Below are 24,183 nucleotides of genomic sequence, written 5' to 3'. Positions count from 1 at the left end.
TGAAGCCCTGATCAGCTGGAACCTAGGGTTCGTTATATCGAGAGGGGACTGTATTCTTTGTTGATTTTTTCCTATAATCACTATTTTTTAAAAAAAAATTTTATTATACATTTTCAGGTACAAATTAATTAACATGATAAGTTAATAACTTACTATCAAGAAAGATAATCCAAATCCATTTCGGTATGATTTGATGTTCCATAATTTACGCTTTTCATTTCGGCAGTTACTAGAGAAGTAATCTGAAATTTATTTAATGCATACCCATATCCCTTTAGTGTTTGAGTGGAAGAATCTCTACCAAGTTGTCGAATTGTGCCAAATAATCCTTCCAACATATCTTGTGATACTCTGCAAGGTTCAATAGTTACATCTGGATATAAAGTAAAAATATCTTTTACCATATCAAGAAAACCTTGAATAGACAAGAGTAAATCAAATTGGCACTGTGGTGAGATCCAGTTCATTGTGCTGGTTTTTTGATTATCCCTAATTACAAACCAATCCCGAATTTCTTTTAAAGTTTGAAGACGAGAATCAGCAAGATTTTCCAAAGGTTTCTTGCTATGAAATATTTGCCGATAAAGGTATGAATAATTTATAAATTCCTTAATAAATAAAATTTGTTAATATTTATAATTTTATTTACTAACATTTTTACAATTAATTAATTACCCTTGTTCCTGCAGAGATTTCCTTTAACTCATCAATCATTTCCATGGCATTTTCAACATCTTTTGACAAAGTTTGCTCAGCAAGGTCAACACGCATTTTACTCCATGATGTAAGCCATATGTGACGTTTAGTAAGTCTTGAAATTTTTGCTGTTTTATTTCGGCAACTATAATCATAGACACCCTGAACATGACGCCAACTAACTTCTTTTCCATCTATCATAATTTCTCTAATATTTCGGCCTTTACCTTCTCCAATGTGACTTTTTGAAAGATTATTTCGAAGCTTCTTAAAAACATGTGTAGGATCACTAATAAAATACCATGGTGTGCCAGTAATTGGATTAATCGTTTTGTGATTCATCCAGTGTATTTGAGAATTATAAGGTAATCTAATATACAAATTTAGAGATGTGATAGCTACCTTCCACTCCTTTTTAGTGGATAAAATTGTAACAAAAAATGTCTGTGATTTATCAATATTTGTAATAATTGCCAAATGCCATTTATTATCTTCTGGATTCTTAAATTCACAAGAATCATTAATTTTCCAATCCAATTTATTAGGCATTGGTTGTCTTAATAAGTTACGATTAACTTGAAATTCATCAGGAAAAAATGGATCCAGTAAACGTACTGTAAATTTGCTATGATCAAGATTCGTTGCCATAATTTTTGCTTTTTCATAATTGTTTTTTCCAATATTAACTTCAACAATATCTCCTAAACACCAGAAAGAAGTCCACCAGTCAAAACTTTTAATGTGATTCCTATTTTCTCCAGCTCCATCACAAATAGATCCACAAGTATGTATACCAAGACATTTAAGATTAGCCGCAAGTTGAAAAAGTATTTTATTGATTTCATGGGCAGTAAGAGTATTAATTCCATAATATGCTACAGGATATGCAAATTTACAAGTAGCTGAATGCCAAATTATTTGATGTACTTGGGTTGCTATACCTCGTTACAGTCTGAATATATTGAATTAGGTAAGTTTTCTACCTGCAATTCTTCTTGCAATTCTTTTTCACATTTCATCATAAATGATTGCAATTCTTTTTTTTCATCTTCAAAATCCAAATAGCCAACATAACGATTATCACGTTGACTCCAGAGTAAACCTATTACAGATGAATTTATTAAAAAATATATATTATTTTTTTTAACAAACAATTTAACGAAACAAACCTTTTTGTATTTTAAAAGAATCTGATATTTTCAACAGTCATTTTTTGCAGAATTTGGTAAGCAGTTTTATTTTGCCAACCTGACTGTGCTCCTTTTTCTCTTCAATTTCTCTTTCATTTGTTCTTTTTACAACAATTACTTATAATAATAATTTTTTTTCAGCAGATATTTTATTATCAATATTAATATAGTCATTCACAATGTTGATTTTCATTTATATAGCTTTTTAAAGTGGATATTGAGGGTAATCGCATAATGCTTTTCATAGATTCATAAGCAGTTTTACCTCCTCGACTATAAACTGAAATAGCCCATCGTAAAAACCTAGAATAATAAAAAATAATAAGATTAAGGTTCCATAGTATTGTTTTATTAATAAATATAATATTTACATGGGATGATATCTTATTCCTTTCGTGGCTTGATTACATTGAATTCTAATTAATTCTTGAAAAATTGGACTAAAAGAAGAAATGTCAATTTCGTTTTTGGTAACTCTATTGGCAATCTCTTGTGCTATTTGACCCAAGTCATCTGATACTGCTTCCTTTTCATCTTCCACTTTTTGTTGAAGTTGATCTTGTAAAATATTTATAATTTGATTCTGTTTTGATATTTTCTTTAAAAAATTCCAATGATTAATTTATTTTACATTTTAATTTATTAAATAGTATATTTAATTATAAACATTACCTTTCGTTGCAATTGAACTTTATTTGCCAAAATTTCTTGAGAAGCATGACTTATTTTTGCCCTATAAAAAATATATATACGGTTAGTATACTGTATTTTCGTATTTTGCGAACAGTATATTTATAGTATTATTACTGTATAATTACAGTATTTTCACATACTGTATATATTCGGTATTCTGCACACCGTATCATATATACGGTTTGCATACAGTATATTTTTCCAGTTTCACCCGTATGTTTTATACTTGTAAACAGTAGAAAAACCGTATGTTTTATACCAATAAACAGTATATTGTTTTATATTTTATATTGCGAACAGTATACTTTTCCAGGATAAACCGTATATTTTATACTGATAAATAGTACTTTTTTCCAGTTTAAACTGCATATTTTGTACTGATAAATAGTATATATTATTCAATTAAATCGTATATTTTATATTTGCAAACAGAATTTAAAATGCATTTATAATCAATAAAATTTTTATTAAATAATATTAAATATACAAATATTTTTTTATAAATAATATAAATAAAAAACTAGTATAAAATAATATACTATTTGTAAAAAAAATAATATTAGCAAAATATAAACAAAAAAAAAAGAAATTTAATTAGTAATATTATCATTCTTTACAGAAACCTTGAATTTTTAAACAATACCGAATTGATATAATAATGATGTTAAATAAATATCGTGGCGATATCGATTTGCAAATGATATCATTATGATATCGCAATGATATCATTTCAATATTAATTCAATATATCGAAATGATATCGTAAAGATATTTGTTTGAAAAAATATCAGATCGATATCATTTCGATATTGTTATAACAACAATGAATTTTTTGAAAAATGGGAAGTAAATACGATATTAATATGATATCGTTCCAACATTAATTCAATATCAATATGATATCGTAAAGATATCACTTTATAATTATCTAATCGACATCAAAACGATATTGACGAAACATCAAATCGATATCATATCGATATTTCGATATTGTTATAACAATAATGAAAAATAGAAAGTAAATACGATATTAATATGATATCGTTCCAACATTAATTCAATATCAATATGATATCGTAAAGATATCACTTTATAATTATCTAATCGACATCATAACGATATTGACGAAACATCAAATCGATATCATTTCGATATTGTTATAACAATAATGAAAAATAGAAAGTAAATACGATATTAATATGATATCGTTCCAACATTAATTCAATATCAATATGATATCGTAAAGATATCACTTTATAATTATCTAATCGACATCATAACGATATTGACGAAACATCAAATCGATATCATTTCGATATTGTTATAACAACAATGAAAAATAGAAAGTAAATACGATATTAATATGATATCGTTCTAACATTAATTCAATATCAATATGATATCGTAAAGATATCACTTTATAATTATCTAATCGATATTGACAAATAACGAAACGATATCATTTTGATATTGTTATAACAATAATGATTTTTTTTAATAAATGCAATATCAATATAATATTATTTTAATATTAATTCAGTATCAAAATAATATCAAAATGATATTATCTATAAAAATATCAAATCAATCAAATATCGTTAAATTCAATTTTATAATATTTTAATAATTTGTAATCTAATTTAAAAGTTAATTTCAATAGATTTAAGTTATCGGTTATTTATTACAATAACAATTTTAATTACAGATAAAGTATACATTAGTTTAAATATTATATAACAGATAAAAAAAATATCAATAAATCTATAATAAACTAATTCAATAAATTAGAATTATGAGTTAAATTGGTGATGTAAGTCAAAACATTATGCCTTAATACTCCAGAATCATAACTCATCAACCCAAAGTTGAGGATTAACCGGGTACCTTGCTTTAGATTCAGCGACACTGCCCAAGTTGGATGGGGTGTCACAGGTATGCTTTAAGAAGACTCGCTACGACTCTATTGCAAAAAGGATAAGTATATTCGAAAACACCAGACATAAATTCACCTCAGAAGTTTGGCGGGAAACCCCTATAAACAACTGCAGTTTCATCATTACCAAAATCATTGAATTTAGGGATACAATGAAAAAGTTCATGAGAATGACGGCTTTAAAAAAAAAATACAAATATATTCTCAACTTTGACAATTCACCCTTATTCTTTGGCCTGGAATTCTCATATGACTGCATTATTGTTGTTTGTAATTTGATCCATTGAATCCACCATAAATTGCCTGGCAAAGCGAACTTTTATTAGACAACTATAGCTTCATCAACAAACGTTGCAATGTGTTTGGACGAATGACATCCTGTTTAATAAATTTTAAATGGGCAAACGTGGACCTAAAACCCATTATAAGGTAGGCTGCAAGAAGTGCAAAGCAACCTACCTAATCCACGAGTGGGTCTAAGGGTTAGGGAATTAATTACACGCCAAACACACACAAGTTGGTATGGAGTTAAAAGTCTTACAAACTAAAAATTATTTTTGCCACTTAATTCTCCAATAATCAATGTTATAAAAAAGTTACTTACGACTTAAGCCTACTTAATTATATATAAAACGACACTTCGAACAGACAGAGCTCATGATATATGAGAATATCCCATCATGCCTATTTTAACCTTTGATTAAAGGATTTTCGTTGCGTTAATTATATAAGCTTTACGCCTATATAACATAAGCTTACACCTATATAATTCAAGTCCGCCTTTTCCTATAACACACTATGCACAACGGCAAACGGTATAGGAGGAAGACTCTACTTTCAGAAAGAAAGTTTTTTTTTTCAAAAAAAAAACGTACAAATAAATAGCGGTTAAATAAAATAGTGGTTAAATTGACTTTTTAGGAATTAATAGGCCTTATAGCCTTATAATATACGTGATCATTTAATATACGCGATCATTTAATTAGACAATTTATTAAATTTGGTATTACACGAACTTGATCAACCTGATAATTGTTTAGTCTCTTTATAGGTGGATATTTCTTAAATTATCACCTGAATTTTTCAATTTTTTGCAGAATCGAAGATGGAAACCGGAAAAGTATTCTGATTCAGAATTTTTTTTTAAGAAATGTGTTTGTTATTTTGTAAATTACCAGTCAGAATTGGCTTAAACTTTAAAGTTCTTACTTTACGCAAATGTTACGCAAATGTATTCTTTTTGATCTGTATAAGAACGTCAAATATATAGAGATATTTAGGCCATATATACTAAAGAAGAAACGTCATATAATAACCATTCCATTTTTAACAAAACAACAATTACTTTTTAAACTTGAAAATGTTATATCTTAGACAAACATTTTATAGTTTTATACATCCATTTTATTTTATATTATTATCACTCGACATTATGGTATAATGTTTAGAATAATGATGTTTCATATTATCATTTGCTTGTAAAATTTACTAAATTTATTCAATGTAATATCGTTATAAAATGCATAATTTTATAAAAAAATTAGAGCGTTTGCTAAGATTTATAACTATGTATAATTTAATATTATTATTAATAACTATGATTAAAGGATATGAAGTATCAGTACAGTATAAATAAAATAACTTACCGATAAAGAATCAACGATCTTATTTCCGCTCCTAGAAGGGATCGTTAATTTTTTGGTCATATTATCTAATTCTTTAACGGCGGACAAATTTTTTCCGTTTCACGAAACCTTAAAGGTTTCTCTTACGAAATCAACCAAGGTATTGAATCCTCCATTTCTTGTTAATTCTGAAATATTAACAGCTACAAGCTGTCGGCTTAAAATCTTTTGGACAAATTCTTCATCAACGTAATCTATAAGTTCTTTTTGAGATAAACTTCCAGTAGATGCTCTATAATTAAATTAATAATTAATACAAACAGCACTATTTGGTTAGCTACGAAACAATTAAATAAATACCTGTTTTTTCTTATTTCTTTAAATTCTTCTACAGAAGTTAAAATAATTTGGTTAAACTTATTTCTGAAATCGATAAAAAATTTTTGGGTTTTTTCGAGGTAGCTTTTAGCTTCGTTCGAATGTATTTTTATTTTGAAAATTTTTGTTATCAACTCATCAAAAACTTCACCACGCGGACTTCTTGCACGTAAAAAAAGACACTTGACACTTTCGTTCCATAGACGAATTTTATCCTAAAATATTAAAAATACATTATTTAAAAGATTTAGACATAATAAAATCATGTTAATTTAATACTTACGTCCGTAATTTTACTGGATGATGAGATAGCAACATCCGTATTATTCATTTCTAGTGCCAATCTTAAAATTTCCGGATGGTCGACGAGCCAAGCAACTATTTCTAAATTTGACTTTGATTGAAATACTTCGGGTTTTTTATGATCTTCCGTCTTACTCTCATCATCATCATCATTATCATCATCATCATCATCATCATCATTACTTCTTTTTTCATTTACTACTATAACTTCTTTATCAGCAGATTCAGCAGCTTCTTTATTACTACTTTTACTTTTTTTCATCAACTGATTGGCTTTCTCAATGTCAATATCTCTTCTTTTTTTCGTAATTTGTTTTCTTTTCGATCCTATTATACATATTTTTGGTATTTATTAATTATTCTTCTTACATATAACTATATAAGCAAAACTTACTATAAATTTACAAAAGAGTTATATCTACATACCTCTTTCAACTTCCATTTCTTGATTATCATCAGACGATTTATTAGGTAATTTACGTTTAGTCGTCATAATATAAAAAAAAAAATATGAGCGAAAAAAATGTGGAACAACCTTTTTGTTTAAAAGTAGGTGATATTTATCGAGAAAATATGAATGAATAAAAAATGTAGAGCAACTTTCTTGCTCAAAAAAGTAGATGATAAATATTGAATGAACAAAAAAAAGGGCGAGGTTATCATGATATAATTTTGAGATTTTAGCTATTGTAATTATGATTGTAGTATTTAATTGGAAAATATACATGATCTTAATATCATTGTGTATCGTGTAGAATGCAGGATCAGTTAAAAATATCAGGAGATGGGAAAACTAAAAATTATGATTTCTAGAAGATCGAAAATTAAATTTAATTAATATAAATAAATTATTACAATATCGAATTTCATTCAGTGAAATTTTTTTTTTACATGGAAGATTACCTCAAATCGATTTTACGGTTTCAAATTTATTATATTTTTCAGACTATACGTGGAATGAGAAGAAAAATAATGGAAAGGTGAGAAGAAAAATGATCGGTAGAAGAAAAGGAGTGAGAAGAAAAATAATCGATAGAAGAAAAGGAGTGAGAAGAAATTAATGGAATATTACGTTTTGAATTTCCATTTTTATGTGTGATACGATGACATGCAAGAAAAAAAAATTTATAAGATCCTGGTACTCTTGACGGAAAAATAACTGAGCCAATGAACCATGTGATGATCCTATCTAACTAAGCCATATCTATTTAGTGTAAGCCTCTGGATTGATTACATAAAAAATAGATGGGATCTACAGTAGTCAACTTACAACGATATTTGAAAAATACCGATATATTGATTGAAATTGTGAAATTACTGATAGGAAAGAGTTTTAATACATATTGGTGTAATCAAATATCGGTATATAAAGTATCAACTATTCAAATAATACAAGTCATGTGCAACTAATCATTTGTTTAATTGTTCGATAATATTCCTAAAACGGAGTAAATTAAGATCGAATTAAGTTCCTTACGGTGTAAATTAAGGTTAGCTTAAAATTCAGTATAATTGTAATATATCATCGCAGTGTAATATGAAATATAATCAAGAAAGGACATGCGTGATTTAAAATATTATATTTTATAATTATAAAGTATAAAGATAACATTTTAACTCATTTTTTATTAATAGAATTTGTTTATTTATTTTTATTTATATATATTAATTAATGCAGTATTACTATAATTATATTTTTAAAATAAATTGATAAATCAAAAAATTGAGTGTATTCAATGTTAAATAAATTAATTAAAGATGATTGCATTAGAACTAAAAAATTTAGGCAAGATCGTAAAAATAAACTCAAAGAAATCAAAAAAAAATATGTGTGTATTCAATGTTAGATAAATTAATTAAAGATGATTGCATTAGAACTAGACAAGATCGTAAAAATAAACTCAAAGAAATCAAAAAAAAATTATGTGTGTATTCATTGTTAAATAAATTAATTAAGGATGATTGCATTAGAACTAAAAAATTTAGACAAGATCGTAAAAATAAACTCAAAGAAATCAAAAAAAAATTATGTGTGTATTCAATGTTAAATAAATTAATTAAGGATGATTGCATTAGAACTAAAAAATTTAGACAAGATCGTAAAAATAAACTCAAAGAAATCATAATAAATTTATTATAAATATAGAGCCTTTTCTTGACATTTTCCCCATCAAACTAATAATATTTAATAATGGCAGCATTAAACTTAAACGCAAATCTTCCAGTATACATTCAATGGCCCGATGACGCTGCTTTGACCTTAATTCAGCGTCGTCGGGCCTATCAGCCCTTATTAACCACAATGAGGTTACATGACCAAAACCAATTATGGCGTGGAATTGCTCGTGATATACGAAACAACCACATATTCAGGCCAACTAGAAAACAATGTAGAGAGAAATGGAATGCGCTAAAGTCGGGGTACGAGAATTTAGAGAGATTAATAAACAGAAATCCTGAAGGATATCCCACTCGTACCCCAACTTTGCATGACGAGAGATTCCACCAGGAACTCTCTGACGAGTTTTGGAAAGTGGAGCGTAAGTATTTATTATTTAACTGATTTTTTCATTAATTCATTGCATTTATATTAATACTTGCTTTATTTTAAGCATTAGTCCGGGCCGCCCGGAGAAATAGGATGGATCGTAGGACATACGAGTATAGAGAGCGCAGGCGCTCTCGCTTCCGATCCCCCTACTACCACTGAGAGCGCAGGCGCTCTCACCGACGTCATTGATTTTTTATTTTTTATTTTATTATTTTAATATATTTTATTTTATTTTAATATTATGTTTTATTTTATTTTATTATTATATGTTTTATTTTATTATATGTTTTATTTTATTTAATTATTATTATGTTTATATTATTATATGTTTTATTTTATTTTATTATTATGTTTTATATTATTATATATTTTATTTTATTTTCATTCAATAAATGACTATTTTTGATAATATTATTTGTCATACCAATTGTCATTAACCATATACAGCCGGTATAATTGACCCTAAATTTTGTGTAGCCAAATCGGCAGTAATTTAACCGAATTGATTACTTAATTGCATTTTTTTTTTTGCTGACACACTAATAGTATTTAATAAATTTAGTTCTAATTGAATTTATAAAATTCTAATTAAATTTGAATTATTTTAAATTGTTATAAAGATGAGAAGACGATATAGTCACAACAAGCCAATAGAGCCAATTCGAATTCGAAATCGGTTTTCTTACAGCAAACCTAATGAGACAACAGATTCTGACGAGAGAGTGGCAATTCGTTCGCCTGTACGTTCACCTGATAATGATAACGATGACATGGACTTTCAGTATGATCATAAAGATGATTTAAATTTTCAAGACATTAATGATGACGATAATGCATATGGATCAATTAATCCTCAAGACTACAATGATGAGATGATATTTTCGCAAGATAATGTCAATTCATCTGATACTGAAGAGGAAGAAGAAAGTGATAACGAATACAATTATGAAGAGGAGGAAGAGGAGGAAGATAATAATGAAAACAATGACGAAGAGGAGGAGGATGAAGGTAATAATGATGATAATAATAATCAAGTGGAAGAGGAACGTAATAACGATGAAGAGGAACGTAATAACGATGAAGAGGAACGTAATAATGAAGAGGAAGAAATACATCAAATCGTTGAAGCGTTAGATGAAGACAAGATACCGTTCTGCAATGGTCAATTTGCACCGTACTTTGATAATTATACAACTACGGCATTATTTTGCTGGCTTCAGAAACATAATGTTTCTACAAAAGCATATGAAGATCTTGTCGATATCATTCACAATTCTCAATTTGAACCTACCCATGTGGTAAAAAATATCCGAAGATTCCAATCATAGAGAAAACGTCTTCCTCTCCTACCAATAATAACAAAGTCTATTAAAATTTTACCAAAAAAAACTCCATCAACCTCACGAGGATCAAAACCTTCATATTAACTCTCAATTAGTGAAATTATATGGCGTGTTCTTAATAATCCGATGCTAATGAAGCATATGTATTTTGGACCCGGCATTAATTCTGAAGAAAAATCAGAATTTTGGCATGGAAATTTATGGGGGGAATCCCCACTTTTTGGACAACACGAAATATTAATATCAGAAGGTTATAAATTAATACACTTTGATACAATTATAATTTATTATCATTGATAATATTTATTAAAGTTATTTATTTTTAATAAATAGTATTGTACCGATCTGGTGATTTTGTTTACTATCATGATGATAATGGTCAAAAAAAACTTGGAAGATTAAGATCAATTTTAAAAAATCATGATGGATATTATCAGTTACGAATTCAAAAAATTTTGGAATATAGTGATTTACCCGGAAATTTAAAAGGGTTACCAAGACAACGTCGTTCTATTACCGGTGAAGTATGGTTACAAGACGAACGATTTTTAATTATAATGACTTCTCAAATTTTAGAAAAAGTAACTATATTGATGATGTTTCAACATCAAAATATTCCTGATGGTTCATTGCGGATTAGTGAAATAATTTATAAATGTAATGACCGTTGGCACGTTCGTAATGTAAAGCTTTCATACCTACATCCATCTGATTACATTTCTATTAGAAATCCACCATCATCATCTATGCCAATCTATAAGCTGTTTTTAGATCTTTATTATGATGATTTTGGTACATTTAGAAATGTATACCATTCTCTAGGTGGTGTTTATGTACAGTTTGGAAATATGCCAGCACATCAAAGAAAGCTAATAAAGAACCATTTTGTTATTGGGTTTATCCCATTTGGAGGAAAATTTGACGAATTTATGATACCATTCATTTCAGAAATGAAGGAATTAGAGAAAGGAAAGGTGATGACTGTCCAAGGACAAGATGCATGGATAATTGCTGGTTTAGGCGTTGTTACGGCAGATTTACCTCAAGGTAACGATATGACAGGAGTACTAAGGTATTTTTTCAACTTAGTTAATAATATAATAATATAATTTTATGACAACTATTAAAATTTTTTAAAAAATAAATTTAGACATAATGCAAATAAGGGTTGTCGTACTTGTAAAACTACTAAAGAATCATTGAGTGCTCACAATCAGGATATCGTAACAACATTATGTTATCATCATATTACAGACGAAGAAATCTTAAAAATTTCTCATGAGACTATAATGTCAAGAAGAGATCAACTTTGTACGGAATATGGTTTACGATCATTACCTAGTATTTTAGATAAATTAAAAAGGGAAAGACATTTACAGACACCGCAGGATGTTTATCATGCGACTGCAAGAAAGATTGGGCGGCTACTAAAATTAACTTGTGAATTATTTTCACGAGAAGGAGAAGATAATTTTATCGAAATTTGGAAAAATTTTGAAATCCCAAAAAGATGGTCTCGCTTACCAAATCCGATTACTCACTACAATAGTTTTATGATGTCGGATTTACTTAGATTAGCTATGATTATGCCATTTTTGTTAAACCAGTTTTTAAAAGAATCAAGTATCAAACGTAATGAAACAGCCATGATTCAACAAAGAATTGATGCATTTCGAGTTAGTTCAGTTCCAAAAATTATTATATCTTATTGGATACATGTTGCAAAAACTATGAAAGCGGTTTTTAACAAGAAATTTACATCAGATAGCTATGAGGAATTGCAATAATGTCTTGAAGAAGAGTTTTCAATCCTTCCAAAGGTATAGTTACAAATTTGATATTGAAATGTGGAATAATTTCAAATAATTAACAATATTTTACTTTTTATAGGTTTTTGTAAATTTTGTTAATTTACCAAACATACACGTTAATATGCATCTTTTGATGCATGCTAAAACCTTTGGAACACTTATTAATACCCAAGTTGGTATAAAAGAAATGGTCCATTGTATTTTTAAGGGGATGGTACCAAAAACTAATTGCAAAAACATAGATTTAGATTTATTAAAGCATTACAATACTTTATTTGCAATTCGACATTTAGCAGATGGTGGTATTGATCCAAGATTTAATAGATCTTGTACTGGATTTACAAATTCAAATTTTGGACAATTATTTTTAAATTGGTATGTTACAGAAGATAAATATTCAACTGAAGCAACTGAACAAGTTCAAGACGATGATGATGATACAAAAAGTAAGTATTTTATTGCATATAATAGTACATGTTTGATATTTATATTTACTAATCTTTTAATTTAGTTATATCTCCAGTAAACTTTATTTCCAATATTTCATTAAAAAAAAAATGCTAAAGCAGGAACGTGATAAACTTCTTTTAACTTTACATAATTTTAAAACTGAATTGTTTTTATCTTATGTGGATATGAAGTTTGAGGCGGCACTTATAAACTCTTCAATTAGTTGGTACAAATTTGCATCATATATGATTGAAGAAGAAAATGGTATCCTTTCAAAAGTTCACCTACATCTCGATGATTTTATCACAATTTATGAAGAAGATCATGAAGAATCTTATGCAATAATCAAAGGTATCTTTCAACATAAGAGTAACAATAACAAATATTATGCATTTATTGTTGTAGATTGGTTTGAAGATACTATGGTTGAACATTCAGTATTAAAATGTCCACTTTACCGTCTCCAAGCAACAGGAGATAAATGGAGACGTATTTTTCCAATTACTGTAATAGATAATGTTCAAAAAGTACATTTTATTCATAATTGTAATTCAGAAAGGTGCCAACTACCAAATCATGATACTACAAATAGAATTTGGATAAAAAATAATTTTTATTTTACAGCCATATAATTATATTAATTATATAAATATAATAAAATAATTATTTTAATTTGTATCGTATAAAATTTTAACCAATAAAATCATATGCATGATGTAATAATAAATTAAAATTAACCAATTAAAATCACTTTAATTACATGCATGTGATATCATGCATGTGATATCTAAAAATAGCTAAAATTCGCGTTTATTAATGAGATTTTTTTTGTTTATTTTCAAAAATACGCTTTTCTCTTGTCTTTTATATTAATACTTTACGGTATTTTAGTTTGTCTCTTCTTTTTTCTTTTTAAAGTATACTTTAATTATCTTTTTACAATATTAACAATACTTTGGGACACTTTAGTTTATATATTCAACATAGTAAGACACCCACATACGAAAAGCAAGAATAAAAGCAAAAATAAAGAAAAGAAAATGTACCCGCCACTCACATACGAAAGAAAAGAATAAAAGAAAGGAAAAATGTACCCACCTACCCACATACAAAAGAGAAAAAAGTCGTTTTTTAAATAAATAGTGGAGCTGTTAAGCAAGGTATGAAAATAGGATATACGCGTATTTTTCATATTTTTTTTACAATATGTTGTGGTTTGAGTATTTTTTTGTTAGACTGTGGTATAAATGTGAATATATTTTTCAACGGCCATGTATCTATTGCTTGTTAAATATATTTGCAATTTCTTTGTTAGACTGTGGTATTACAATATGAAGTGTGAATATATTTTTCAACGGCCATGTATCTATTGCTTGTTAAATATATTTGCAATTTCTTTTGTAATATTTGCTTTAGCCTGGAAGAAAATGTTGTAAAATAGGGCTGGATATTTATGGCATTTTCCGCCTTCCAATTACTTTGTCCGGGGGTAGCCTGACAATTTGTCGTTGTCCGTCAGTCGTAGCAACCAGCATTTTTTTACAATATTATGATTTTAAGAAACAAAACACTTTCAAAAAAATTTAAAGAAAGAACTAACTTAAAAATATTATCATTTTTATTATTCTTTACAAAATCCCGGAATTACCTGCTCTAACTATTATCCCAAGGTTATGTATTAAATTTTAAATATATTTTACAAAGAGTACATTTTATTAATCATGATTGTTTTTTTTATTTTTTTTATATATATATATATATATTTTAAAATTGAAAATGACGTATCCATCCACTCACATACGAGAAGAAAAGAATAAAAAAGAGAAGAAAAGAATAAAAAAAAGGAAGAAAAGAAACGTACTCCACTCACCCATAATAATCCACTAATAAAAAATTATTATTATTAATGTATAATAAATAATAAACATATATTACAATAAAAATATTTTTGTGATGTTAATTCGGTGTTAATATAATATCATTACGATGTAGTTACGATATTAAATAAATGTAAAACATTTTTTGTAATATTAATTCGATATTAATATGATATTATTATGATGTAGTTACGATATCAAATAAAATTGTAATATTAATTCAATGTTAATACGACATCACTACGATGTGGCTACGATATCAAATAGATGTAAAATATTTTTAATATTTTTGCAATATTAATTCGATGTTAATATGATATCACTACGATATGGCTACGATGTGGTTACGATATCAAATAAAATGTCAAATATTTTGCAATATTAATTCGATGTTAATATGATATCACTACGATGTGGTTACGATATCAAATAAAATGTCAAATATTTTGTAATATTAATTCAATGTTAATACGACATCACTATGATGTGGTTACGATATCAAATAAAATGTCAAATATTTTTGCAATATTAATTCGATGTTAATATGATATCACTACGATGTGGTTACGATATCAAATAAAATGTCAAATATTTTGTCAATGTTAATACAATATCACTACGACATGGTTACGATATCAAATAAATGTCAAATATTTTTGTAATATTAATTCAATGTTAATACGACATCACTACGATGTGGTTACGTGATAATATTTACATCGCATAATGATCGCAGCGATATCGCAGAGATATCGATCTAATCAATGTCGATTAAATACAGTTACGACTAACTTAACGACATCGAATCTATTTTTTATCAAAATATCGTAATGATATCGTAATGATATCATTGCGATATCTAATCAATATCGATTGTAAACTCCAAGTTTCAGCAAAGTTATTTTAAATATAAAAAAGGAATAATAAAAGGTTCGTAAAAAAAAAGAAATTTAATTAGTAATATTATCATTATTTTAAATATAAAAAAGGAATAATAAAAGGTTAGTAAAAAAAAAAGAAATTTAATTAGTAATATTATCATTATTTTAAATATAAAAAAGAAATAATAAAAAGTTAGTAATATTATTAATATATTAGTTAGATATAAAAAAGTAATAAAACGATAGTAGTAATTAAGGTTGCTTGCCGAAACCTAGGGGTTTAGGCAAGATGGCGTTTCGCCGAAAAGCGAAATTCTGCCGAAACTATATTAAAGTTATATTAAAAAACTGGTGAAACTTTGGAGAAAGGCGAAACTGCCGAAACTTATTATAAATGCCGAAACTGCCGAAACTCTGCCGAAACTATAATAAATCTATAGTAAAATTTTGATGAAACTAATCGTAGGATTTTGAAGAGGTTTAGACAAGCAACCTTAGTAGTAATGTTAGTAATATATTAAAAAAATTAAATAAAATACATAAAAGTAAAAAAAAAATATAATTAATATATGTTAACATATAATATTAATATAAAAATAAAAACATAAAACGGTGTACATATAGTTGTTTAGTTAAAATTCACCATTACAATTCCAGAGAGATATTAGTGAAAGTAATTGTTAATTGATATACGTGCATATCACTTTTTGTATAACTAGTAGTTTGGTACAAATATATATATTATATATTATCAAAATAAGTTTTTTATTTAATTTTTATTATTATATGTTAAAATAATTTTGGTATTCATTTTTATTGTCTAAAAAAAAAGAAGAGAAAAGAATATTTTTGAAAAAATAAACAAAAAATAAACAATAACGTGTTATTAATGCATGTGATCGGCGATCAGCTGAATTTTAATTGGTTAAATGTAGAAATGCGAAAATTAAAAAGCAGAAGTATTTTTTTTAAAATTTAAATCATACAGATTGTTTTTAAAGTTTAATTAGTAATTTAAAAGTTCTTTTTTTTTAATAAGAAAATTTGTAAAAATTTTTCTTAATACTGCTTAATTTTTAAATTAAAGCCTTAATACTAAATTAGCTAAATTAGAATTAAGAAAAATTTGTGAGAATTTTCTTTGATACTGCTTAATTTTTAAATTAAAGCTTTAATATTAAATTAGTTAAATTAGAATTAAGCAGTATTAAGAAAAATTTGCAAGAATTTTCCTTGATACTGCTTAATTTTTAAATTAAAGCCTTAATACTACTAAATTAGTTAAATTAGAATTAACATATGGACTGATTTATGGAATTAAGTTTTTATATTCAAAAGAATTAATTTTACATTCACCTCCAGTGAATTTCACCTTGATCTGCAATGCATTAAAATTTTAAATTTACCCCGGTGAAATTCACCAGGTGATTTCATATTACACAAACGCGTAGCGCATATTTTGTTTTTTGCTTTCTTGTAGTATTATTTCCAAAATGGCTGGAACTTCTTTAAAGTAAGATTTTTTTTATTTTCTTATTACTTCGCTAGTTTAATGTTCTTTTTCTCTTATGCTAACTCGTTAACTTGTTTTTCAGAAAACAATTTCAAATAACTTCAAGAGGTTTAAGGTAAGACTCACTTTTATTGCTAGTATTTTGCTATTTTATTGTTTTCTTTATTGAAAATAATACTAACAGTTTCTTTTATTTTCTATCATCACTTTATTCCCTTTTCATTTTCTATATCCATTTCACTCCCTTTTCATTTATTTGCTATTATTTTTTTCACTCCTTTTGTTTTTTATTATTTCATTATTCCCTTCGCCTCCATTTTATTTTTCTATCATTCCCTTTGCTCCCATTTTGTTTTTAATTATCCTTTTCATTTATCATCGTCCCTTTCGCTCCCATATCATTTTTCATCACTCCATATTGCTGATTGCTCCATATCGTTTTTCATCACTCCATATCATTCCATATCGTTTTTCATCACGCCATATCGCTCCATATCATTCTATATACTTCATATCATTTTTCATCACTCCATATTGCCCCATATCATTTTTCATTGCTCCATATTTCTCCATATCATTTTTCATCACTCCATATTGTTCCATATCGTTTTTCATCACCCATATCATTTTTCATTATTCCATATCGCTCTATATCGTTTTTTTCATCACTCCATATCACTCCATATCGTTTTTCATCACGCCATATCTTCCCATATCGTTCCTCCCATATTGTCATCACTGCATCATTATTCCATTATCTCCTCTATATCCGTCCATCACCTCCATATCACTCCATATCGTTCCATCGCCCCATATCATTTTTCATCGCCCTCCATATTTCTCCATATCATTTTTCATCACTCCATATTGTTCCATATCGTTTTTCATCACCCATATCATTTTTCATTATTCCATATCGCTCTATATCGTTTTTTTCATCACTCCATATCACTCCATATCGTTTTTCATCACGCCATATCTTCCCATATCGTTCCATATTGTTTTTCATCACTGCATATCGCTCCATATCGTTCCATATCATTTTTCATCACGCCATATCACTCCATATCATTCTATATACTCCATATCATTTTTCATCACTCCATATCGCTCCATATCATTCCATATCATTTTTCATCACTCCATATCGTTCCATATCGTTCTATATCGCTCCATATCACTCCATATCGTTTTTCATCACTCCATATCGCTCCATGTCATCTTTCATCATTCCATATCGCTCCATATCGGTTTTCATCATTTCATATCGCTCCATATCATTTTCCATCATCTCCATATCGTTTTTCATCACTCCATTTCGTTTTGCAACATTCCATTTCATTTTTGTCATTTCATTTCATTTACATCATCCCATTTCACTCCCATTTTGTTTTTCATCATCCCTTTACTCCAATTTCATTTTTCACATTGTCTTTTTAATTTCATCATCCACTTCATCCCTTTTTTACATATTCATTTCTTTTCCGTCATAAAATTATTAATTGTTAACTGAATTATAAAGGATTATATATCTTATGCATTACTATAGGTTTTAAATTAATAAAAAACTTAGATTAAATGGTTAGTGGATGGGTGTAATAGTTTAATTAAAGTTATGTATATTCTTGTAATTTAAAAAGAAACTTTTTGTTAATAAAACTTTATAAGTTCATGCTAAATGGTCAATAGAAAAACTTTTTACACGTTTTTATTCAAACATAAAAATTTGAAGTTACGTAATTACCGATCTTAGCAAAATTTTAATATAATAATAAATATTACGTGATATGGTGAAATTCACCTCCCAGAGTCCTCCGGTGAATTTAACCTCCGGTGAGCGTTAAAATGATCCTATTCAAAAAACTAACTTTATTAAGAAAATGCTAATACAATTTACATGAAAATGATAGATTCACACCGCTGATATAAATAAAATTGATTTGATTATTATATTATTTTTTGATTTTTTTAATAATATCATTAAAATTAAAAAATTTAAATATAATTGTCATGACAAAATATTGAATAACTTAACGTATATGTGTGCTAGACGAATGAATTTATATTCATTAGAAAGAGGTAATCAAGAGCTATCCATAAACCAAATATCACATGAATTGGATCACAAGTTGCTGAATAATTACGTTCAATATATTTATTTTTAACCTTTGACTTTGATCGTTAATATCTTCACATCTAGTAATTCGATTTGAATAATCTTTTTTCGTTCAGGTAGAGTAGATTCTGGGCTTTTATATGAATATAAATATATGTGTTTAGCATACATGTACGCCGAGATATTAACGATTTTGTTAATTGAATAAAACTCTGACACAAAAATTTTTAAAATTATAATTCTTACCAAAAGATGATCTTTACAGGTATTATTGGGCTCTTTTTACTTTACTTAACAAGTTTTTATTTGCCATTTCTGTTTTAAATTAAATAAATTAATAAAATCAATTTTAAAAAGTAATTAACAAGTAGAATAAAATTAGTATAGTAAAAAACAAAAAAAAACATCTCAAAAACTCTAAATCATAACTCACATTTTTATTTTGTATATATTTTTACTAAAAAAAAGAAGGAAATAAGGTTAAAAATAAATGAAAAAAGATTTTTCTTATTAATAAAAATTATTAATATTTGTTTTCTTACTTACTGATTAAAAAAAACCTGCTGTATATGCCTATAAACTTTTCTAAGTCACCTAACAAAAATCTGATTGAAAAGTGATTGAAAAGTGATTGAAAAAGAAAGTAGTTGCCATTGTTATTTTTGAATAAACGTTAAAAAATTTTTTTTTATTTTTTGATAGATTTAGATCATCTGATTATGTAACACATACAATTTAAGCTTGTGAAACATAATTCTTGTTAAAATGTGCAAATCTTTATGTTTGGCTAATTTCACGAATTGGCAGATATAAGCAGTATTAAGAAAAATTCGCAAGAATTTTCCTTGATACTGCTTAATTTTTAAATTAAAGCCTTAATACTAAATTAGTTAAATTAGAATTAAGCACAATAAGCAGTATTAAGAAAAATTCGCAAGAATTTTCCTTGATACTGCTTAATTTTTAAATTAAAGCCTTAATACTAAATTAGTTAAATTAGAATTAAGCAGTATTAAGAAAAATTCGCAAGAATTTTCCTTGATACTGCTTAATTTTTAAATTAAAACCTTAATACTAAATTAGTTAAATTAGAATTAAGCAGTATTAAGAAAAATTCGCAAGAATTTTCCTTGATACTGCTTAATTTTTAAATTAAAACCTTAATACTAAATTAGTTAAATTAGAATTAAGTAGTATTAAGAAAAATTCATGAGAATTTTCCTTAATACTGCTTAATTTTTAAATTATAATTTATAAAAATGATTTATAATTGAGTTTTGAATTTAGTATTATCAATCGGACTTTGAACTTAAAAATTAAACAGTATTAACAAAAATTCTTGTGAATTTTTTAATAATTGTGATTTAACATCAGTGAGTTTTTGGGTAGTACATATTAGCAGATACTAGTATTGTTTGATGCTTTAAAGTGTAGAAAAACTTACTCTATCACACGTCAAATAAATAAAAATTGGCTGATTTTAGCTATATTTGTCCGATTTGTGACTTTTTACAGCCGTATTACCAATTCTTAACCACATTTTTCAGTTTTTTCACTATACAAAAAAATTGTATATACATTATGAAATATATATTTTTATAAAAAATTATATTGTAATATTGAATTAAAATTTAAAAAATATTTTATTAAGCAATATTAAATAAAAAACTAATCTTAAATAATTAAATTTTAAACAAAATACATTAAGAATATAAATTTACTTGTAATTTAATGTAATACGCACAATTATAAAAAATTAATAACTCCACAAATATTAACTGTGCCTTCATTAAAATAAATATTCAAGTAGATTCTAAGCTGCTGAACAATTTTTAATTAATAAAAGAAGTCGATTTACTTTGGCTAAAGTGCTTAAAATACGCTCTGAAGTAACAAAATGGAAAAAATAAAATTCGTAAATGAGTACCGTTGTGAAAATCGTGAATAACTCATCAAGTATTAACTGTACCTTCGTAAAAATTAATATTCAAGTAGATTGTGACCTGCTGAACAACATTCAATTAATAAAAGAAGTCGATTTACTTTGACTAAAGTGCTCAAAATACGCTCTGAAGTGACAAACCGGAAAAAAATAAAATTCGTAAATGAGTACTGTTGTGAAAATCGTGAATAACTCATCAAGTATTAACTGTACCTTCGTAAAAATTAATATCCAAGTAGATTTTGACATGCTAAACAACTTTCAATTAATAAAAGAAGTCGATTTACTTTGACTAAAGTGCTCAAAATACGCTCTGAAGTGACAAAACGGAAAAAAATAAAATTCGTAAATGAGTACTGTTGTGAAAATCGTGAATAACTCATCAAGTATTAACTGTACCTTCGTGAAAATTAATATTCAAGTAGATTTTGACATGCTAAACAACTTTTAATTAATATAAGAAGTTGGTTTACTTTGGATAAAGTGCTCAAAATACGCTCTGAAGTGACAAAATAAAAAAATAAAAGTCGTGAATGAGTACTGTTGTGAAAATTGTAAATAACTCATCAAGTATTAACTGTACCTTCGTGAAAATTAATATCCAAGTAGATTTTAACCTGCCGAACAACATACAATTAATATAAGAAGTTGATTTACTTTGGCTAAAGATCTCAAAATACGCTCTGAAGGTAAAAAAATTTGTAACTTAATACTACTGTATAATATAAAAAATGTAAATAATTCCAAAAATATTAACTGTACTTTTATGATCTTAACAGTTTTAAACTTACTAAACTACTTTTAATTAAAAGAATAAGATTTACTTCAGCCAAAATGCTCAAACCATACTTTGAAATATATGTAAAAAAAATATAATATTTGTTTATATTTTAAATTATGAGTTATTTAATTTAAATGTATTTATATTTAAGAAAAAAAATATTTTAATTCTATTTTATAAAGTATTTAAAAAGTATTTTAGTAAAGTTTTTAAGGCAAAAAAATAATTATAACTGAAGTAAAAAAAAAAAATCTAAGTTAATAAATAAATATTAAACCGTAATACATAATCACATGTTATATATTAAAATCGAAAAATCCTATTACAAATAACCAAAAATTGGCAATTTCATGTTAAAAATCAGAAATATTATATTAAAATCAAAAATATTTATTAAAATCGGAAATATTATATTAAAATTGCCAAAAAATCAGACAGCCATATTAAAAAGGGCAAAAATCTGATTTTTATTTATTTGACCTGTGTATATCTGTAGAAAATACGTTATAAACGTATGAATTTTAATATACTGTAGAATAATACGTATACCGTATCCTTTATTTACAATATTTTTGTGAACCGTATACAAAATACTGATATACAGTAGAAATGATATATGTTATAGACGTATGAATTTAATATACTGTATCACACAGTATGTTTACCGTATACTTTATTGTATTTTTTACTAAACACATTTTGCGAACAGTATACATTATACTGATATGCCGTATGTAAAAATGCACACTGTATCAAAAATACGTATATACAGTATAAAAACCGTATACATATTTTTTATAGGGTTGTAGATAAGGTACCAGTAAGATTTCGATTTCTTATTTTTGTCAATGTATCCTTTAATTTCTGACAATTTTGGCAAATATTTATTTTATTTATTAATAAATCACAGTCTATCCTTCTGTAAGCTTCGTTAGATTGACCTTGATTTTCCAAAGTTGCGAAAACTTCATGAATATTATTGGAATTTTTTTGATTATTTACAAGATTAATGCCCCGAAGTTTAACCACTTGTTCAAAATCTAAATAAAGTAAGTGGTTAATTCATATTTTGTAAATTAGAAAAGTATATAATTATTAAACCTACCTTTAGTTATTTGTCCAGGACATAATTTTGCTTTAGATACAAATTCAACCGTTTTATTTATTTCAAAAAGATTTCTTTCAATTGCAATTCCTGTTTCAATTCCATCTATTTTTTTAACGCTCTTTTCAAAAACATTCATATCATAAGAAATTAAATTATCATGCCATCTTATAGTTAAATTCTTTTCTACTTTACATTCTTTTCCAAAAAATGTTATTCCTATTCCATTAACAATTTCTCTTATCCCTACACCAAAAAATTCTTTCTTAGACGTAATATTTGTCTTAACTAATGATGTAACCTCTACTATACTTGCTGAATTGTTTACTTTCCAATACGGGATTTGTTCTGTTGTTCTCAATATTGAAGCTAAGCTAGAACCAGAGGAATTTGGCTCAAAAAAGACTGTAGCAATTGCTGATCGTGCACCTTTGAATACTTTTTTAGTTTTAAGAAAACTAATTCAGGAGGAAAAAGTGTCAAATTTTTCACCACTTTTTTTGTCAAATACATAGAAAGTTTTGTCTTTTTTATCGTAAATTAAAGTTCCCTCTCTATATTTTGCTTTTTTATAAAAAAATAAACCTGTTTTCCATTAAAACTAGGTTGAAGTCTGTATAATTCTTGAAGGGCCTCAGGATGCTTAATTTTTTTTGATTCCTGTAAGTTGGTTTGGTCACTTAAAACACGTTTCTAAAGTGAAAAAAACTTTAATTAATAAAATATTTTATTAAATAAAAATATTTAAGTCTACTTTTCTGACCATATTTATTAAATTTAAGTATATATATATATGTATATATGTATATATATAGCTGATTAAAAATTTCTCTTCATAGAAATATTTAATCGCGTTTTGAAGAACCAAAAAATGAAAAAAAAGATCTCATATTTGTCATACTTTAATGGTGTAACAATATTGTATATCAAATATTTTTATCAGAAATGATTTATCTTTCAAATTTTTGACATTTATTAGTAAATTATATTAATTT

At 26.4% G+C, this 24,183-nt stretch overlaps 6 protein-coding genes across 6 annotated transcripts; 2 read left to right on the top strand and 4 right to left on the bottom strand.

Annotated features, from left to right (window-relative positions):
• Nucleotides 1–155: 155 nt before the first annotated feature.
• On the bottom strand, nucleotides 156–2,767 carry OCT59_029032 (uncharacterized protein; the record flags this gene model as incomplete). The annotated part of the gene is made up of 7 exons (XM_066147744.1): nucleotides 156–608; nucleotides 676–1,571; nucleotides 1,646–1,798; nucleotides 2,152–2,189; nucleotides 2,258–2,484; nucleotides 2,559–2,619; nucleotides 2,745–2,767. 7 exons carry the CDS (start codon nucleotides 2,765–2,767, stop codon nucleotides 156–158), a joined length of 1,851 nt encoding a protein of 616 aa, XP_065994426.1.
• Nucleotides 2,768–6,257: 3,490 nt separating this feature from the next.
• OCT59_029031 (uncharacterized protein) lies at nucleotides 6,258–7,311 on the bottom strand (the record flags this gene model as incomplete). Its single annotated transcript, XM_066147743.1, has 4 exons — nucleotides 6,258–6,429; nucleotides 6,498–6,730; nucleotides 6,799–7,145; nucleotides 7,245–7,311. 4 exons carry the CDS (start codon nucleotides 7,309–7,311, stop codon nucleotides 6,258–6,260), a joined length of 819 nt encoding a protein of 272 aa, XP_065994425.1.
• A 1,698-nt stretch (nucleotides 7,312–9,009) lies between these two features.
• Nucleotides 9,010–9,381, top strand: OCT59_029030 (uncharacterized protein; the record flags this gene model as incomplete). The annotated part of the gene is made up of 1 exon (XM_066147742.1): nucleotides 9,010–9,381. The coding sequence occupies one exon, from the start codon at nucleotides 9,010–9,012 to the stop codon at nucleotides 9,379–9,381; it is 372 nt and encodes a 123-aa protein (XP_065994424.1).
• A 608-nt stretch (nucleotides 9,382–9,989) lies between these two features.
• OCT59_029029 (uncharacterized protein) lies at nucleotides 9,990–12,499 on the top strand (the record flags this gene model as incomplete). The annotated part of the gene is made up of 4 exons (XM_066147741.1): nucleotides 9,990–10,667; nucleotides 11,150–11,336; nucleotides 11,661–11,784; nucleotides 11,863–12,499. 4 exons carry the CDS (start codon nucleotides 9,990–9,992, stop codon nucleotides 12,497–12,499), a joined length of 1,626 nt encoding a protein of 541 aa, XP_065994423.1.
• An 8,674-nt stretch (nucleotides 12,500–21,173) lies between these two features.
• Nucleotides 21,174–22,149, bottom strand: OCT59_029028 (uncharacterized protein; the record flags this gene model as incomplete). The annotated part of the gene is made up of 7 exons (XM_066147740.1): nucleotides 21,174–21,244; nucleotides 21,330–21,363; nucleotides 21,410–21,429; nucleotides 21,516–21,552; nucleotides 21,776–21,801; nucleotides 21,886–21,919; nucleotides 22,147–22,149. The coding sequence occupies 7 exons, from the start codon at nucleotides 22,147–22,149 to the stop codon at nucleotides 21,174–21,176; spliced, it is 225 nt and encodes a 74-aa protein (XP_065994422.1).
• Nucleotides 22,150–22,878: 729 nt separating this feature from the next.
• On the bottom strand, nucleotides 22,879–23,784 carry OCT59_029027 (uncharacterized protein; the record flags this gene model as incomplete). The annotated part of the gene is made up of 3 exons (XM_066147739.1): nucleotides 22,879–23,123; nucleotides 23,189–23,646; nucleotides 23,774–23,784. The coding sequence occupies 3 exons, from the start codon at nucleotides 23,782–23,784 to the stop codon at nucleotides 22,879–22,881; spliced, it is 714 nt and encodes a 237-aa protein (XP_065994421.1).
• Between the last annotated feature and the right edge of the window lie 399 nt (nucleotides 23,785–24,183).

Source organism: Rhizophagus irregularis, chromosome 8, assembly GCF_026210795.1.
Source record: "Rhizophagus irregularis chromosome 8, complete sequence".
NCBI lineage: Eukaryota > Fungi > Glomeromycota > Glomeromycetes > Glomerales > Glomeraceae > Rhizophagus > Rhizophagus irregularis.
The sequence above is the reverse complement of the archived record's forward strand: the minus strand, read 5'-3'. Positions and strand labels throughout refer to the sequence as shown.